The sequence below is a fragment of the Elephantulus edwardii genome, unplaced genomic scaffold, assembly GCF_000299155.1.
Source record: "Elephantulus edwardii isolate Elephantulus edwardi_28Jun2011 unplaced genomic scaffold, EleEdw1.0 scaffold00184, whole genome shotgun sequence".
Classification (NCBI taxonomy): Eukaryota; Metazoa; Chordata; class Mammalia; order Macroscelidea; family Macroscelididae; genus Elephantulus; species Elephantulus edwardii.
Window position 1 is genome coordinate 1,368,740 of NW_006399934.1, and position 16,930 is coordinate 1,385,669.

At 52.0% G+C, this 16,930-nt stretch overlaps 4 protein-coding genes across 4 annotated transcripts; 3 read left to right on the forward strand and 1 right to left on the reverse strand.

Annotated features, from left to right (window-relative positions):
• Positions 1–1,804: 1,804 nt before the first annotated feature.
• GPSM3 (G-protein signaling modulator 3) lies at positions 1,805–2,897 on the forward strand. The gene is made up of 4 exons (XM_006896150.1): positions 1,805–1,846; positions 2,038–2,158; positions 2,357–2,556; positions 2,760–2,897. Exons 1-4 carry the CDS (start codon positions 1,805–1,807, stop codon positions 2,895–2,897), a joined length of 501 nt encoding a protein of 166 aa, XP_006896212.1.
• Positions 2,898–4,121: 1,224 nt separating this feature from the next.
• On the forward strand, positions 4,122–7,781 carry PBX2 (pre-B-cell leukemia homeobox 2). The gene is made up of 9 exons (XM_006896151.1): positions 4,122–4,609; positions 5,528–5,601; positions 5,834–6,081; positions 6,178–6,368; positions 6,505–6,640; positions 6,766–6,919; positions 7,284–7,372; positions 7,486–7,572; positions 7,689–7,781. The coding sequence occupies exons 1-9, from the start codon at positions 4,389–4,391 to the stop codon at positions 7,779–7,781; spliced, it is 1,293 nt and encodes a 430-aa protein (XP_006896213.1). The 5' UTR covers positions 4,122–4,388.
• Positions 7,782–9,887: 2,106 nt separating this feature from the next.
• Positions 9,888–12,528, forward strand: AGER (advanced glycosylation end product-specific receptor). Its single transcript, XM_006896153.1, has 11 exons — positions 9,888–9,939; positions 10,104–10,210; positions 10,333–10,525; positions 10,684–10,748; positions 10,863–10,950; positions 11,039–11,221; positions 11,341–11,459; positions 11,631–11,772; positions 12,100–12,126; positions 12,241–12,364; positions 12,486–12,528. The coding sequence occupies exons 1-11, from the start codon at positions 9,888–9,890 to the stop codon at positions 12,526–12,528; spliced, it is 1,143 nt and encodes a 380-aa protein (XP_006896215.1).
• Positions 12,529–13,210: 682 nt separating this feature from the next.
• RNF5 (ring finger protein 5, E3 ubiquitin protein ligase) lies at positions 13,211–15,086 on the reverse strand. The gene is made up of 6 exons (XM_006896152.1): positions 14,894–15,086; positions 14,025–14,043; positions 13,828–13,940; positions 13,671–13,725; positions 13,480–13,597; positions 13,211–13,374 (listed from the first exon to the last, which is right to left on the reverse strand). The coding sequence occupies exons 1-6, from the start codon at positions 15,031–15,033 to the stop codon at positions 13,277–13,279; spliced, it is 543 nt and encodes a 180-aa protein (XP_006896214.1). The 5' UTR covers positions 15,034–15,086; the 3' UTR covers positions 13,211–13,276.
• Positions 15,087–16,930: the final 1,844 nt, after the last annotated feature.

Sequence of the window (16,930 nt, forward strand, 5' to 3'; positions counted from 1 at the left end):
CAAAACGAATGCATTCTCACCTGAACAGACATCGTCTTCCACGTGGATAAACCAATGCTCTGTAAAGAGGGTTTTTTTAGGGAACTGGGATGACGAGGGCCTAAAGTGCAGTGGGAGAAGCCTCGTAAATAGGAATCCAGAACTGCTGGCAAATGGATGTTAAGATGTTCTCTCCTGTGTATGGTTCCAGGCTGACACCTACTATGTGTCAAGACACTGTAGACACCAAAGGGGTCCTAAGAGCATCTCCAGCTGATGAACATGTGCATTCTCCCCACAAAAACAAACTGCTGCAGGGGGGAAGCATCAATCTAGCTATTGCTCCCTAAGATCACCAAATCTGCCACTCCCACAATAAAGCCGATTTGAAGTGTGACTTTTTTCTTTTCTTTTTGAGAGGTTGGGAGCAAAAAGAGAAAGCAATGAGAGTGACTTTTAGAATCTTTTGCCCTAGGTTCAACATTTGTATGGGAGCTGATAAAGAGCAAGTGTATTTGGAGAGCTCTGATGGCATAGTCTGTAGGGAGTTGTGCTGCTTACCCAAAGGTGGATTGGCGTTCCAGTTCACCAACTACTTTGAGAGAAAGATGGGCAGTTTCCTCCCTTGTTTACAGCCTGCGAAACCTTGCTAGAGAGTCAGCTAAATCATTTCAGACTTGATGGCAATGAGTGAGTGAAGTGTTGGAGTCCTAGCAAAGTCTTTTAATAGCCCCGGGAGAAACCAGCATACATACTAGAACATACCTAATCTCTGCCCCCCAGCCAAAGGCATTTAGTGATGACCTCTTTGAAAATGCCTAAAATAGCAAGTTTGCCATTTAAAGATCCCAGATAGCCCTTTCTACCTGTCTTAATCTGACTTTGGTGCCAGCCATCCTGACTAGCGTTAAGGTTGGAGCAGAAAAGTGGTTTGCTCCCTTTCCCAGTTCTATGCTCCTACATAGAAATTTGTGCCCAGAATAAAGTTTTCCATGTCCCTTGTCTGTGTTAACTGTGTTGTCAGCATGAACTCTACCCTGTTTTCTCATATTTGGTAGACATCTTATCCCCTGTAAGCCCCTTAGGGCAGGAATAATAACTGAATAATAATTAAATGAGTAATAATAATTATTCAATAATTTAGCATTTATTGGATAGTGAGGAAATAAGCAATACTTTTATATTACTGCACATTTATCATGTGTTATATCAGGTATCAAAGAGTACTTGTGCTGTAGGGGGAGACCATTCCTGCATCTGCATTCTCCACTTCCCACAGGGGCATTGCCCCTTTTAGCCCCAATAGGTCTGATGAGGTGTTAAGAGGACCTAATCTTACTTCAGGGGTATATCTTGGAGAAGGAAAGAACCTGGTTGGGGGGTGGAGAGTTTCTGAGGAGTGAAACCACTTCCTGTGAAGCTAGTTCCTGTGTTGACAATGTTGACAGAGCTGAAGGGGAGGTGGGGGGTGAAGGAAAAGCCAGGGATCATGAGACACTGAGGATAAGAAGGCTAGGAGTCCTTCCCCATCAGTAGTCTCCCTCTAACTCGTGCAGTTGGAGGAGCTTTTCCCAGTCTTTGTGCTCCCCTGGGGCTAGAGAGGTCTAGCAAACTGTTGGGTGGGAAAAGAGAACTGGAGGAAGTTGACAGGGATGGGCGGGGCCCATGGGGGGGGTTTGACCAGGAACCTAGCTTCCTGCTCAGAACCCAGGCATCCAGCCCCCAGCTGGCCCCCACCCCTTCTAGCCCCCACTCCTGTCTGGAACCCAGGATTTCGGCCCGAATCCCAGCTACCACTCTCCCATCGATTGCTCCCCTCCAGGGGATGGAGGCAGAAAGACTTCAGGAAGAGGAAGATGGTAAGCAGGTGAGCTGAGCCGTGGGGCACCCGGAGTCGGGAGGGCTGTCACTGGCAACAGGAAAGAAGAGGAAGGAGCAGAGACCTAGCAGTACTCTGGAGACTTAAAAGGGCTTGGACACGATGAGGCAGGAAAGGGAGCCACAGAGGAAACAGGCCACTTGGCTCCCTGTTTACTCCACTTACCCTTGATTGGAAAGGACATCTCCCCGAATCAAGGCCCCTCCCAGGATGAACAGGACTGGCCCCCTCTGAACACCACCACTCGGCCTTGGAGATCTGCTCCTCCATCCCCTCCTGCTCCAGGAAGCCGCCATACAGGTACCCCCACCCACACAGGGAGCTTCAGCCCTGGTGTGTGCTACCAGTGTAATGGATTCTGATTCTATTACCAAGACTTAATCACTTTGGGCCCTTGGTTCTAACCAAGTCTCCAGTCACCTCACCCTCTTTGCCCCCACCTCTGTTTGCCAACTTCTTTGGGTCTCAGAGCTCTCTCCTCCCCTCACCCCCTGCCAGCCCTAGGGCCCTGCTCGGCCTCCCTGCTTTCCCTGCAGACTGAGCTCCTTTTGGACCTAGTGGCTGAGGTCCAGTCCCGCCGCCTAGAGGAACAGAGGGCCACTTTCTGTGTACCCCAAAGCCCCCCAAACGGAAACCCAGCCCCACCTCGGCCTCTTGAGGATAGAGAACAGCTCTACAGCACCATCCTCAGTCACCAGGTAGGACAAAGTCCCAGACCTCCTGGTCTCCTAGTCCTAAAGTTCTTTGGGGCCTTATCCCTTCTTCTCCCCTGGCAGCCGCCCTATTGCCAGCCCCTAGTTCCCCGTACAATCATAGGTATCCTGTATCCCTACACTCTCCTGATTCTTCTCTAGTGTCCTCTCCCTCCAGAGCTTCACCAACACCTTTCACTTCCCTCCAGTGCCAGCGGATGGAAGCCCAGCGGTCAGAGCCTCCCCTACCCCCCGGAGGACAGGAGCTCCTGGAGTTGCTGCTGAGGGTTCAGGGTGGGGGAAGAATGGAGGAACAAAGGTCCAGGCCTCCCACAAACACTTGCTGAGACCTGAGCTCCTAACCAGCCCCTCAGCACTCCTGGGGCTCAATGCTAGACTGCGGCTGCCTGCCCCCAATCCTGCTTGGCAGGGGCAGCAGAGACTGGAAGACCCAGCAGAAAGCTCAATATCCATCCCCCTGAACCAACTCCCCTGGGAAACGGAGGAGATAAAAGTCCTCAAACCCTGGGAATAGGAAAAAAGGCACGGTAGGAAAGTCATTGAACTCCTTCCCTAAATACAGAGGAGCTTGAGGCAGTGAGAAGATCCCAACCACTAAGAGGCATCCCACTCCTCTGATCTCGGTGGGTGCTTAAGAATCTCTGACCTGAGTTGTGGAGACATTCCCAAGAGTCAAGCCACTACCCAGGGTCTGAGAAAGAGACAAACTCTGAAGATTGTGCCTGTAGAGACAAGACAGTCCACCATCTTTTCCAGTTACCGGAAAGGGGTGGGTGGGCTTGAAGAGATTGTTTGTCCACAAAGGCTCTCCATGGCACTCCCCTGCCCCAGGACTGAGAGGCCTCAAGGCTGTGAACGGACCATTGGCCCTGCCCACACGCCTTGCCCTGCCCGCCTCTGCTGCTGTGACTCCATCTGATGTTTTCGTTGTGAATAAATCTAATTCCCCTCTGGACTGAAGGCTGGTGCCTGGGGGGGGGGGAGGGGGGGAGGGAATTGAAGGGTGGGAAGGTGAGGCCTGAGGCCCCTTCTCTCCCTAGTCTGGCCAGAGGCCAGCTCCCCTCCCTGGCTGCTTAATTACTGGCTCATTAAGCAGCGGCTGGAGACCTCCCTAATTATCCCCCCCAAGCCCCCCTCTCCCGGTTTTAATTAAGTAGAACTGAGAGGGGAGTCATTAGGACAAGAAATATGAACCAAACTGTCTGTGGACCCAGGCATTCCAGCGGCCAGAGTCCGCATTGAACCCAGACGCGAACCCAACGGGCTGCCCCCTTCCAAATCCACCATCCGGATCCGGCTTGTCCCCTCCCTGACCACCGCCGTCTGCCCCAGGGCATTCACGTAGTTCCACGGGTGGGCCAGTCTCCTCCCCCTGCCCCTCGTCCTCTTGTCCCCTCCCCTCCTCCTCTCCGTCTCAGTTCTCTGTTTCTGTCTCTCTCCGCCCCCAGCTCCTCCCTGTTCCTCCTCCCTTCTCCCCTCCTCTTCCTCCCCGGCTCCCCTCCCCCAGCCTCCCTCCCTCGCTCCCCCCTTCTCCCTCCTCCCGCCTCCCTCTCTCTCACACACACCCCCGCTTGGGCCTCTTCTCTCTCTCCGGCTCCATTTTCTCCGCCGCCGGGGGCCGGGGTCTCCTGTGGGGGGCCCAGCCGGTACCCCAGGTCTCCCTTCAGGGCCGGGGTGAACCCCCGGGGGAGCTAGGAGGGGGGAGACGGGCGGGGGTGGGGGCGGAGGGAGCAGCGGCCCCGACGAGTTTGGGGGGGAAGTAACCAGGCGGGGGGAGGGGCGGAGCAGGGAGGGGGCCCCAGGGCCCCCCCCCAGCTATGGACGAGCGGCTGCTAGGGCCGCCCCCTCCAGGCGGGGGCCGGGGGGGTCTGGGATTAGTGGGCGGGGAGCCTGGGGGCCCTGGCGAGCCTCCCGGTGGCGGAGATCCCGGTGGGGGTAGCGGGGGGGTCCCGGGAGGCCGAGGGAAGCAAGACATCGGGGACATTCTGCAGCAGATAATGACCATCACCGACCAGAGCCTGGACGAGGCCCAGGCCAAGTGAGTGCCCCCTCCCCGGGACCCCACACAGACCTGGCAAGATCCCATTCACAATCCCTAAATCTTCTGGGAGCCCCCTAACTCCCCGACCCTCTCCGAAATCCTTCGGCTCTTTTCTCTCTGTACTCTTGGAAACCTGGAGATAAGTGATCCCTCTCAAACCTCCCTTTACCCCCAGACCTTAAAACCTTCACAGAGGGAACCCCAGGTGGTCTCATGCCCCCTCTTAACCTCTTGCTGACCCTCACACTCCCTTGGAACGGCCCTCCATCCAGAGCCCCCTTTTTGGTTCTCAGACTAAGAACCGATTCTAGACTATGCTGTCCTCCGTGCAACTTTACACCAGCTCACCCCCATTCTCTCCAGACCTGGGGTCCCTGTACCCCTCCCCAGAGTTCTTTCACACTCTCCGCCCACTCTTCCTCCACAGCTCAACTTGACACTAGATGCATTCCATCATCAACCTTACCCAGCAACCCTAAACACGTATCTGTCCTGGACTCCCTACTTGAACTCAGTATCCCTAACTCTTCTCTGGCACCCTCAAATTGTACATTCCCTTCCCAGGCACCATTTCTTTTACTGTGAAATCCAACTATTTACACACATTTCTCCAGTGACCATCTACCCAAATTCTGCCTCCAGATCCTTCGCAGACTCAGAGCCCCTGGCCACCCTGGCTTCCTGACTTCTCCCTTCAGTCTTCCTTAAACCAAGCAGCTTCCCAGCATGCTTTGGGAGCTGGTCCCTTCCCAAGGCCTCCCAAATCCATTCAGCCCTCAACCATACTTTCTGCTCCATTTTTCCACAGTTTTCACCACCTCGCCTCTGGTTTTGTGTTCCCCTCTCCCCCTTTTGCTGTTTGTGTATTTTCTCCACTTTTCACACTTTCTTTTTCCCAATTCCATTCCTCCATAGGAAGCATGCCCTAAATTGCCACAGAATGAAGCCTGCTCTCTTTAGTGTCCTGTGTGAAATCAAGGAGAAAACTGGTATGTAATCCCCCTCTGATTCCTCACTTCTGGGGATAGAACCCTATTCAGTATTGGACTGTGGCTAAGACTGAAATCTTGGGGTGCTGAGGAAAGTAGGGAGCTGGGGTGGTTGCTAAAGGGGATGGAAAGGAAACAGGAGTTGGGAAATGTGGGACTCCAAGAGGCACTAGAAGACTGAGACCTAGGGATGGGGGACCCTGGTCCCTAAGTCCACTTGACTGCATACTAGGCCTCAGCATCCGAAGCTCCCAAGAGGAAGAGCCAGTGGACCCGCAGCTGATGCGCTTGGACAACATGCTACTGGCAGAGGGTGTGGCTGGACCTGAGAAAGGAGGTGGCTCAGCTGCAGCTGCTGCAGCCGCTGCAGCCTCTGGGGGTGGTGTGTCCCCTGACAACTCCATTGAACACTCAGACTATCGCAGCAAACTTGCCCAGATCCGCCACATCTACCACTCAGAGCTGGAGAAGTATGAGCAGGTAAGGAGAGGAAGCTAAGTGAGTGGAGGGAGATGTTCTCGGGAGAAGTGCACAGGCCCACGATTCCTCCTCACCAGCACATGGGCCCCCATGCAGGCATGTAATGAGTTCACAACCCACGTCATGAACCTGCTGAGGGAGCAGAGCCGCACACGGCCTGTGGCACCCAAGGAGATGGAGCGCATGGTCAGCATCATCCATCGGAAGTTCAGTGCCATCCAGATGCAGCTCAAGCAGAGCACCTGTGAGGCTGTCATGATCCTGCGTTCTCGCTTCCTTGATGCCAGGTGAGACCCGGGGGACCCAGGCCCACTCCCAGCACCACACTCCTTCCCATTCCTGTCCAGCCTGAGCATTGCTATGTCATACAACATGATAACCTTGTGACATTAACATCCTCCTCACCATCCTTCCTTCCGGTAGACGAAAACGCCGGAACTTCAGCAAACAGGCCACCGAGGTCCTAAATGAGTATTTCTACTCCCATCTGAGTAATCCATATCCTAGTGAGGAGGCTAAGGAAGAACTTGCCAAGAAGTGTGGCATTACTGTTTCTCAGGTAACAAGAATGAGGGGCTTGAAGAGATGGAGTCTTCAGGCATAAAGCTCTCTTCTCCTGCTGAATGAGGAGCTTCAGAAGGAAAGGTTTCCTCCTGCCCCTCCTTTATTCCCAATACTCCTCAGGTCTCCAACTGGTTTGGCAACAAGCGGATCCGCTATAAGAAAAATATTGGAAAGTTCCAAGAAGAGGCAAACATCTATGCTGTCAAGACTGCTGTGTCAGTCACTCAGGGGGGCCACAGCCGTACAAGCTCCCCGACACCCCCCTCCTCCGCAGGTAGATCCCACTGTCACCTTGCTTGACTGTTCTGGATACTTCCTGCTTTTGTTCCTACTTCCTGTCTAGGCAGGATCATAGCAGAAGGGATGATCTTAGAGTTAGCAGGATCAGGCTGAGGCAAGGTAGAGATATCAAGGGACAGAGGCCACTCCAGTGTAGTTAACTTCTGCTTCCAGTGAGTGGCCAAGGTAGCCTTGGGAACATCCTTCTCTGAATGTTGGAATATTGTTTTACAAATAGTTTAAGTAGGACACCTCCACAAAGCTAGTACAGGATTTTTGGAAAGGGATATGTGGTGCTTCTCCTTTCTGCCTTCTGGTCTCCTTGTACATTCCTTAATTCCCTCTCTTTTTCGCCTAAGGTTCTGGCGGCTCTTTTAATCTCTCAGGATCCGGAGACATGTTTCTGGGGATGCCTGGACTCAATGGAGATTCGTATTCTGCTTCCCAGGTCAGGTGCTCCATCTCCTCTTGAGTAGGCCTTCCCAAACCCTGTTTCCTCTCCTTTAGAAGAACTTCTGCAGTTTCTCCTCACCATGTCATACCTTTTTGTGCTGCCTGCAGGTAGAATCGCTCCGACACTCAATGGGACCCGGGGGCTATGGGGATAACCTCGGGGGAGGCCAGATATACAGCCCCCGGGAAATGAGGGTGAGTGGATACCAAAAGCCCTCATCCCTTTACCTCTCACCAGGACCTTCTGCCTAGCAATATTGTCTGCACCAAGGTTTCTGGGTGCCCTCACCTAACAGTTTCTCTTTTTCCAGGCAAATGGTGGCTGGCAGGAGGCTGTAACCCCATCCTCAGTGACATCCCCAACAGAGGGACCAGGGAGCGTTCACTCTGACACTTCCAACTAATCTTGCCCCTCAGGGCCACAGGGCAGGGGCTCACACGGCGGCTCTTGAAGAAGCAGCAGGCATCCAGAGGATAAACCCCAGACACAGGAGAAGCACAAGACAGAGAAGCGCAAATGGGGTCTTTCCCTCCTGGACCAGACTCTTAGTGCTGGGGGTGGTAACTGTGTGACAGGGAGAATGGGATCCCCTAAGGGGACAGTGGGGTCTGCCTTCCCTTTTTTTCCCCTCCTCTCAGCCTTACTTACCCTCCTTTATCTTACCTCGAAACATACACACACAAACACACTCGCTTTTCTCTTTCTCTATCACACACACTTATATACAACTATTCTCTCTCTTGAGTTTTCTTTCTGTATCTGGACTCCCCCCTCTTTTCCCTCCCCACCCTACTTAACTACTCTGGAATCTGTGGAGACGCCAGCCCTGCCCAACTAGAGATGCCAAAAATGGGGACACACTTCTGGACAGAGGACATGGGCCGTGCCCCCTGTGCATCCCCACCCCCTGCTCCTCCAGACGGCTTTATTACCTCATACGCAGCTCATCTTAAACCAATAGAATCGCTCGGTGGACGAGAGTGTCTGACTCAGATATCTACCTCGGAGGGAGTTTCTGCTACTTTAGGGAATTGTTGACTGGGCTTTGGGGTTGAACCTTTTTTTTTTTTTTTTTTTTTTAAGGAAAGAAAAAAACCTGGGATCTGTTTTGTTGGTTTAGAGGGGTTTTTTTGTGAGAGAGGTTGAGTTTTTTGTTGTTGATTCCTGATTTTTAGTTTGGGGAAGTAGATGTTTTTATAAATATGTCTATTGATTTTGGGGGGAGGGTGGTTTATTTTCTTTCCCACATTAGGGGTAATTAGCCAAAGGGGTCCTGGTAAAGAGAAAGGGAAACAGATCTGAAGAGCCTACCTGGTCCCAGTCCTGTCCATCAGGAAGGGAAGTTTGCAAGGCACCAAGCCCTCCCACGCAAAGTGGCTGAGAGCTCTCCTTTGCTTGTTCAGGCAGCTGGATGTCACCCACTCCCATGACCCTTGGGCAGGGCTGGACTCAGAATTAATCATTTTGGGGACATCAAAGGTGCCACCTTCCCCTGTAAGTGATAAAATCTTTAGATCTTTTTCTTTTAAACTTTTCAGATTGGAGCAGGAAGGATTGGGAGGGAGTTATTGCCAAAAAATGTTAAATATGGTTTAGGGTGCTCATATATGTATCTTCCTCAGTCTCTCCAGAAAGGAGGTGTTGGGCTTTTTTTTTTTTTCTTACACCAAAATTGAGGGGGAGGGGATCAGGAGGGAGGTTGCAAAAAGCTAGGTGTTGGGGAAAATAAAACCACCACAACCCCATCTTCAGCCCAGAGCCCTGCCACCTGCACCCCTCAACATCCTCAGGATTTAACCAGACTGAATGAGGAACCCTTCCCATCAAAGAGCTGGGCAGGACTGGGGGAGCAGGTTGGGAGTGTGACAAGATGGGGGAGCGGGAGGCATGGGCCAAGGGCAGTTCTCTCCTCACTTGTAAACTTGTAGTTTCACAGAACAAACCAGTTTTAAATAAAGAAATTTCTTTTTCCCCTGGGTTTAGTAGAGATTTTTTTTTCAAAAACACATTAAGTCCCAGAAAAAAAAGTGTTCACTCACGAAACCCCAAACTGGTTTCTTCCCAAATTCCTCTGTGCCTCCTCCCAGCCTTGCTCTCATGACCCAGACTCACACAGTTCATGCTGGGTGCCTCCCCACCACCATGGGGAAACTGCCGCTTGTACCCAGCTGCCCAGCAACCCTGCTTAGTCAAGGTGGGTTTCCAGTTATCCACCAGGCAAGTCCCAGTTGACAGTGATGGGATATGAAAGGTGTTTGACCCTGGTGGTTAGGAACTCTAAAGCGTAAGAGACTTTCCCACCCCCACAGGTTGGTAGCACCCAGGGGTGGAGTAAGAGTTTCTCCTGGTACCTGAAGGACTCTTCAGTGAGGTGTGAATTCTTAGCATTCCCAGTGACTGAACAGTACAGGAGAGATGGGGGTAGGGGGCAGGGTGCAAGCCTCCCCTAGAGCAGTGGCCACAGCAGTGACAAGGACAGACAGCAACAGGAGCCTGGGGAGGACTCAGGATGGCAGCAGGAGCAGTAGCTGGAACCTGGGTGCTGGTCTTCAGTCTGTGGGGTGAGCCACTCCCGTCAACCCCAACCCAACCCAACCAATCCTTGTAGAGAGTTTCCCACCCTGACTGAATTTTATGGGAATGCTTTTCAAGCTTTCACCCATCCTGTCCTAACTTCTCAGCCCTGTCTCACTTGCTGCCCCTCAACCATGGTGCTGTCTCCCAGGGGCAGTAGTAGACAGTAAGAACATCACAGCGCGGATTGGAGAACCATTGGTGCTGAACTGTAAAGGGGCCCCCAGGAAACCACCCCAGCAGCTGGAATGGAAATGGGTAAGCAGGACTCCCGTCCAGCTACCTAATACCCAGAGAGAGTAGCGGTGACTCACATCTTGACTTCACCAGTCCTTCCCCAAAGACACTGCACTGTTTAGTCCCCTCTTTTCTGTCCCTAGAACACAGGCAGAACAGAAGCTTGGAAGGTCCTTTCTGCCCAGGGAGACTCTTCGGATAGTGTAGCTCGTATCCTCCTCAACGGCTCCCTCCTCCTTCCTGCTGTTGGGATCCAGGATGAGGGGACTTTTCGCTGTCGAGCAATGAGTCGGAGTGGCAAGGAGATCAAGTCAAATTACCGAGTCCAAGTCTACAGTAAGGGTTCCAGGCCTTCTCCTTTCAGAAAAAGCCTTCAAACTTGATCCCCTGGTTTTTTTGGTCCTAGTATGTGAGAACTTTCCCTATCTCTACCCCATACCTGGTTATAAGAACCTTCAATGCTTCTGACTGATTCCCCCCTCCTCCCCTTCCAGAGAGTCCTGGGAAGCCAGAAATTGTAGATCCTGCCTCAGAAATCAAAGCTGGTGTCCCCAGTAAGGTAGTATGAGGAGAGTATGGGAGGAAGGTAGCCCTGTGAATGGGAGAGGAGTGTGGCTGTGTAAGGATGGTCAAAGTCTATTTTCAAATGGTGAGGCAGTTGCTCTTCACCCAGGTGGGGACCTGTGTGTCATCAGGGAGCTACCCGGCAGGAACTCTTAGCTGGCACTTGGATGGGAAGCCCCTGATAGCTGATGGAAAAGGTAAGTCCCGTGCTCCCCTCTGAGCTGCCTTTTCTCTGCCATCTCTCCTCCACTCATCCTGAGATGTCTCTTCATCTTCCTACCCCAGGAGTGTCCATAAAGGAAGAGACCAAGAGACACCCTGAGACAGGGCTTTTCACAATCCAGTCAGAGCTGATGGTGACCCCAGCCCTGGGAGGAGCTCCCCACCCTACCTTCTCCTGTAGCTTCAGCCCTGTCCTGCCCCGGCGCCGAGCTGTGCATGCAGCCCCTATCCAGCCCAGTGTCCTGGGTGAGCACAGAGGTGGGAGGGCTCATTCTAGATACACAGTCCTCAGGAGAACAGGGCTTAAGCCTTTCTCCTTGGGGGCCATTCACTGCTACGATTCTCAACCTAATTCCCTTTCCTAGCCCCAGAGGTCCAATTAATGGTCGAGCCAGAAGGTGGAGCAGTAGCCCCTGGTGGAACTGTGGCCCTGACCTGTAAAACTCCTGCCCAGCCCCTACCTGAGATCCACTGGATTAAGGATGTGAGTGACCTGGAGAGAAGGTATTGGAAGGTAGACACATCATTGACAACTGGAAGGAAGATAAGGACTGATGTAAGGAGCTGAGGAGGAAGGCAGGGTATCCGAAGATGTAGATAACAAAGTATAGGATGTGTGAAGAGGGGTTTCTTAATACTCTTTTTCCCTCATCAGGGCACGGTCCTGCCTCTGCCCTCCGGACCCATGCTGCTCCTCCCGGAGGTAGGGCCCGAGGACCAGGGCACCTACAGCTGTGTGGCCACTTTTCCCGTTCATGGATCCCAGGAAAGTCCTGCTGTCATCATCAGCATCACTGGTGAGACTACCACTCCAAAACCCTGTGCTACTAGGGCTAGGGTGAGGGACAGTGCGGGTTCCTATTCCCTATCTCTTTCTGAGTCTCAGTGCCACACCAGCCATCTCTCCAAACAGCCATTCCTTGCCCTCCTCCAGCAGCACCCAGTGCACTACACCACACCCAAGCCTCCTCTGCCTCACTCAAAGCTTGCTAAGAGGGTAGCCCAGCCTGAAGGAGCCTCTCTTCCCCTCCCTGGCTGAAGAAAGGGAAAGAACCTTTCATAGGAGGACCCACTAAGCAGTCCTCTCCCAGACTTAAGCCCTCCTTTCTGGCTTTGTCTTCCAGAAACAGGCGAGGAGGGACCAACTGCAGGTGAGGCATTGGATAAGGTTAGAGAGAACCAGGGACAAATAGACCCAAAGAATCATGATTAGGGTTAAGATCAACACTGAGTGGTAGCATTCCCTCTGTTCTCTCTCTGTACAGGTTCTGTGGGGGGAGCAGGGCTGGGAACCCTAGCCCTGATCCTGGGAATCCTGGGAGGCCTGGGGACAGCTGCTCTGGTCATTGGGATCATTGTGTGGCAAAGGCGACGACGAGGAGAGGAGAGGTGAGGAGAAAGCCAGACAACATAGACTTGAGCTTCCAGACTGCAAATGAGGAGCTCAGGATGGAACAATGGCATGTGGGAACCATGTGCAGGATTCTTCTCAATGCTCCTCCCTAGGAAGGTCCCAGAAAACCAGGAGGAAGAGGAGGAACGCGCAGAGCTAAATCAGTCAGAGGAGCCTGAGGTGATCGAGGGCGGTGCAGGAGGGCCTTGAGAGGTCCTCAGTTATCAACTTTTCTCTTTCTCTGTCACTGTTCTGGCCCCAGCCCAGCTCTCTCTTGTACAATCTCTGACCCTGCTCACCAAACTTCCTTCACAGTGACAAGTAAATGCCTGACACATCTTTCTGACTTGCTTGTCTATCTGTATGACAGTCTTACCCCTGTGCTGCCCCACCTCACCCCAAACATCTACTCAAAATGGGGGAAAGGAGCTTCTGTCCTGAAGGGTAGAGGGAAGGAGGATGTTGAAAATACCAATACAGTTCACTTTTTTTTATTGAATTTGTAATAAAGGAGTTTGTGAGCAAGAGGAAGCACTTAAAATCAGAACACATATTAGACACTGGGGAGAGGAAAATTAAATTAAATCAACCTGGGAGGAGTCAGAGGGAGCCTTGCCCACATTTCATCATCATATCTAGAAATCTGGGGAAAGCAAAGGGTTAGAAGAGAGGAGAAACAGACATGCTCTTCAGTTTGTCCTTCAGGACTGGGACTTAGGATGCCACTGAGCAAGCAGAAGACTCTCCTATCCCATGTCCGGATGTCATTCCTCCTTGAGGCTTCCTTGAGAGTGGCCAACTGGGCCTTAGTCAACAGAAGTGAAAGGGTTAGAGGGGTGTCCAGGAGTAAGGAGGGACCCCAATACTGATTCTCCCCTGGCTGGAGATGGACAAGGAAGCAACACAGCTCAAATACTGAGCAGCCAGAAAAAGAAGAAGATGGCAAGAAACAGAAAGAGGGAGTCTTGCCAGCTGGAGGCTGGGTGGCCCTGTCCCAGATCCACACCTGTGTAAGAGAAAAAGTTGTAGAGGAAGCCTCCATTCCAGGACCAGGAAGGGGCTCAAGGCGGTCCAGGTGGCTCCCATTTAGGAACTGAAGGACAGCTCTCACCTGTTCCTCGACGGAAAGGCTCGTGGGTATTGAAGACGGTGGTGAAAAAGCCAAAAGGAAAAGCACCAACACCAAATGAGAAGTGAAAACCCCCAGTATCACCAAATGGCTGGAATCCCTAGGGAAGTGGAGAAAGGGCAAGTCATGGCAAAGAAGGGGCCCGGGGGCGGAGGGGACACAAAAAGACTTACCCCTGTGCTCTCTGGAGCTGGTCGCTGGCCCTGGGGACGGGGTGGAGTTTTCAATCTGAGAAAGAGGAGAGAAGTGTCTACAGGAATGTTCTCTCCTCCAGGCCCCTCTCAGGGCAGAAAGGCTTCAACCTTCCCCCAGGACCACGTTCTCTCTCACCTGGGATCCTGGGGCTTCTGGCTCCCTCGTCCATAAAGCGGGACAACCTTCTCTCGACTGATTCCAGCTTTGCATACTGGGCACTCTTGTCGATCAGGTCGTGTTTCCAGCCACTGGAGAGGGGAAAAGAGTGGTTTCCAGTACAAGCTTCCTGCTCTTAGGGCTCCCCATCACCCTCTTCATCTCTTAGTACACACCTGATGAAGACAGGGCCAGCTGCATGGAAGGAGGGGGGAAAAAAAGTCAAACTAGCCATAGAAAAAGACACAGATTCAAAGGTCATAAATACCTATCTCACTCCTCTTCCCAGCTGCTGCTGTTGATACTTTGCAAAACTACCACACCAACCAACCTGGCCTTTCTGCTTCCCTGATCTTCCAAAAATTTGAACTCAGACATCCTCAATACACTCAATCCTCTTCTCCAATACACATACTCATCCAGTCTCAACTCCTCACTTTCTCTGCTTAATTTCCAGTTAATCCTTAATCCTGCATCATTACTCTTGAGCCAAACCCCCTTTATTATTGTATCTCCCCTTTAATTCTTTCCACTCACTTTCAGGACCAATAAAGACCCTTTCCCTTGACCTTCTAACCTCTCAAAGCTTTTCCTCCACTGTGCCCTTCCTTATACCCAGCTCTGTCATAACAATCCCTGAATGTAGTTGATCTCACCTAAATGTGATCCAACCTACCCTTCCCGGAGTCCCTCTCATTCAACTAATGCATTTTTCCCCTAACCTCTTCTTTCACTGGGACAGCTAAAACCACAAAGGTGGAGTACGGTGGTCTCGCTTTACACATGTCCTCCTGTCCCACATCCTCTTAACACTCTCCCCAGGCCCCATCTCCTAATTCCCATGACCCCTCCTTTCCACAAATCTCATCTTTATACACATAACCGCCCACCCACCCACACATACCGAGACAGACTTAAGTACCCTTTTCGAGCCTCCCCCGTGGGCATGTATCCACTGCTTATCTGTATGACTGTACGGTTCCCTGCCATCAGTCTCCACAATATGAGCCCCTCCTGCAGACCTCCCTCTTTTCCTGGTTCTCACCAGTACAGGTGGCCACACACACTGACCACAGCTTCCCGAGCAGTCTCCAGACATATATTACATTCGAAGGTCGCGCCCGCCCCGCCTCGCTCGCGATTTGGCCCTTCGGGGCCCCCGTCCTCCTCCTCCGCGGCTGCCATGGCCGATTCTATCACCCCCGGGTACCCGCTTCAGTACACACATACACACACACCCCACAAAAAAGAAACCTCCTCCTGCCCACGTTCATTGGGCAAGGTTCACGCCTTTTCAGTGACTATTGGTCTAAGTGCCTGCCAATCACATAGGCTTTAAAAGTAAGCATTGGTCTAAAGTGTAGGGGCGGGAAGAGGCGTAAGTGGTCCTGCCCTTACCCAACAACTATTGGCTGCTGCAGTTCGAGTCAGTATGGATGGCCATGGGATTGGTAATAATTTTGATAGTTCTGTCACTCGGCCGGAAACGCGCTACTTGTCTGAGTAACTGCCTGTCATAACCAATGCAGAGGCGATTGGTTTGGGACTGCAGAAACCTGGCCCACTAAAAACCTTTCTTAGCTTCCGCTTTCAAAGAAAGTCTGGGTTCCTACTGGACTTTGGAGCTTGTGACTCTAAAGCAGTTGATTGGCTAGAACTCGACGGAAAAGTGGTTAGGTAAAATACTCAAGTGCAGCACGCAATGTGCCGGGCCGGCCGAACCCTGAGGGTGGAGCCTTATCTGAGCCCACCCCTCCACCTCTCTCGCTCGCTTGCTCTCGCTCTCTTGTCTCCACGGTGACTGTAGTATAATTGGCGGAATTTGAGGCCCAAAGACCTCGGTACGGTATCATCCGGGTCTTCTGCCTGCAGAGTCTCCCTCGGCTGATTGGGTCGTTTCTTTCGCCTCTGATTGGCCAAGATCTGGAAAGAAAAAGAGGGCAAATACTAGGGTCGCACGGCTCAAGATGGCTCCAGCCTCCTTCAGTGACGTAAAGAAGTTGGGTCCTCCCCTCTCTTTTAGTGAAGAAGGGAGCAAAACTTGAATTAGCTTGACGTTTGGATGTTGCAAGCATCGATCTGTGGCGCTGGTGTTAACTCATTTTCCGCTGCTGTGCGGCACAGCCCCCCCTTTAGGTGATTTACAGACCAGACGTGAGGCATAGGCCCGTCTCTTCTTTAATGTGACACATTGTGTAGAATGGTGTTGACCTCGTTTCTATCTAAAACTTTAAAGACCTTAAAGGTCTGCCTTTACCCCTCTACGAACGGGTGTGGTGGACAGGACCTGCCCTTTATAGGTGACACGCGGCGGAACGGGACCGCCCCTTTTTATGATAGTACTGCAGGACTCAGGTATCCTCTTGGTCTGGGTCACTGGCACTTGGGCAAGAATCTTAAAAGTTTAGGTCTTTCATACAGTCAGTGACTGTCACTCTCTGGTCCAATTTGCAGAACTAGGTAACAGTCCCCTCACTGTCAAGGCTCTTTAAATCCTTCCCCAGGGCGTGTAAATTTATGCAAGAAAAAGGTGTGTCAGGGCGGGAGGCAGATGCTTGTAGAAGGCTGTTAAGCAACACCACCACGATAAAATGTCCCACGTGAGAAGCTCGGAGATGATTCGAAGAAGATAGAGGAGGTGAGGGTCCACAAGGTCTGAGGACGTTTAGGGGAAAAGAAATTGAAAGGGAGAGGTGGTCACCCAGGAAGAAGTGATAGAATGATCTTGATAAAAGGGTATATGGGGAAGAGGGGAGCAGGGCTGGAGATGGAGATGGATACTTAGCTGCCGAATTAAGGAGGGCATGCTCACCCAGAGGAATCAACATTCTTACCCACTTTTTTTTTTCTTCAAGGAACACATTGGGAGAAAAGAGTTGGTTTAGCTTGAGTGAGTAGGGAGGCTGATTGGAAGGAAGATGTTAGAATATAGGAAAGAAAAAGTACTCAAGTAAAACAAGAAGAAAAGGAGAGATGGAGGCCAGAGAATATTCCGTAGCTTGAAGGCTGGAGAAGGTGGGGAAAGGAAATGGTCAGCTTCAGATAATGCGGGGGCGGGGGCGGGACAAAGGGCAAAGAGGAA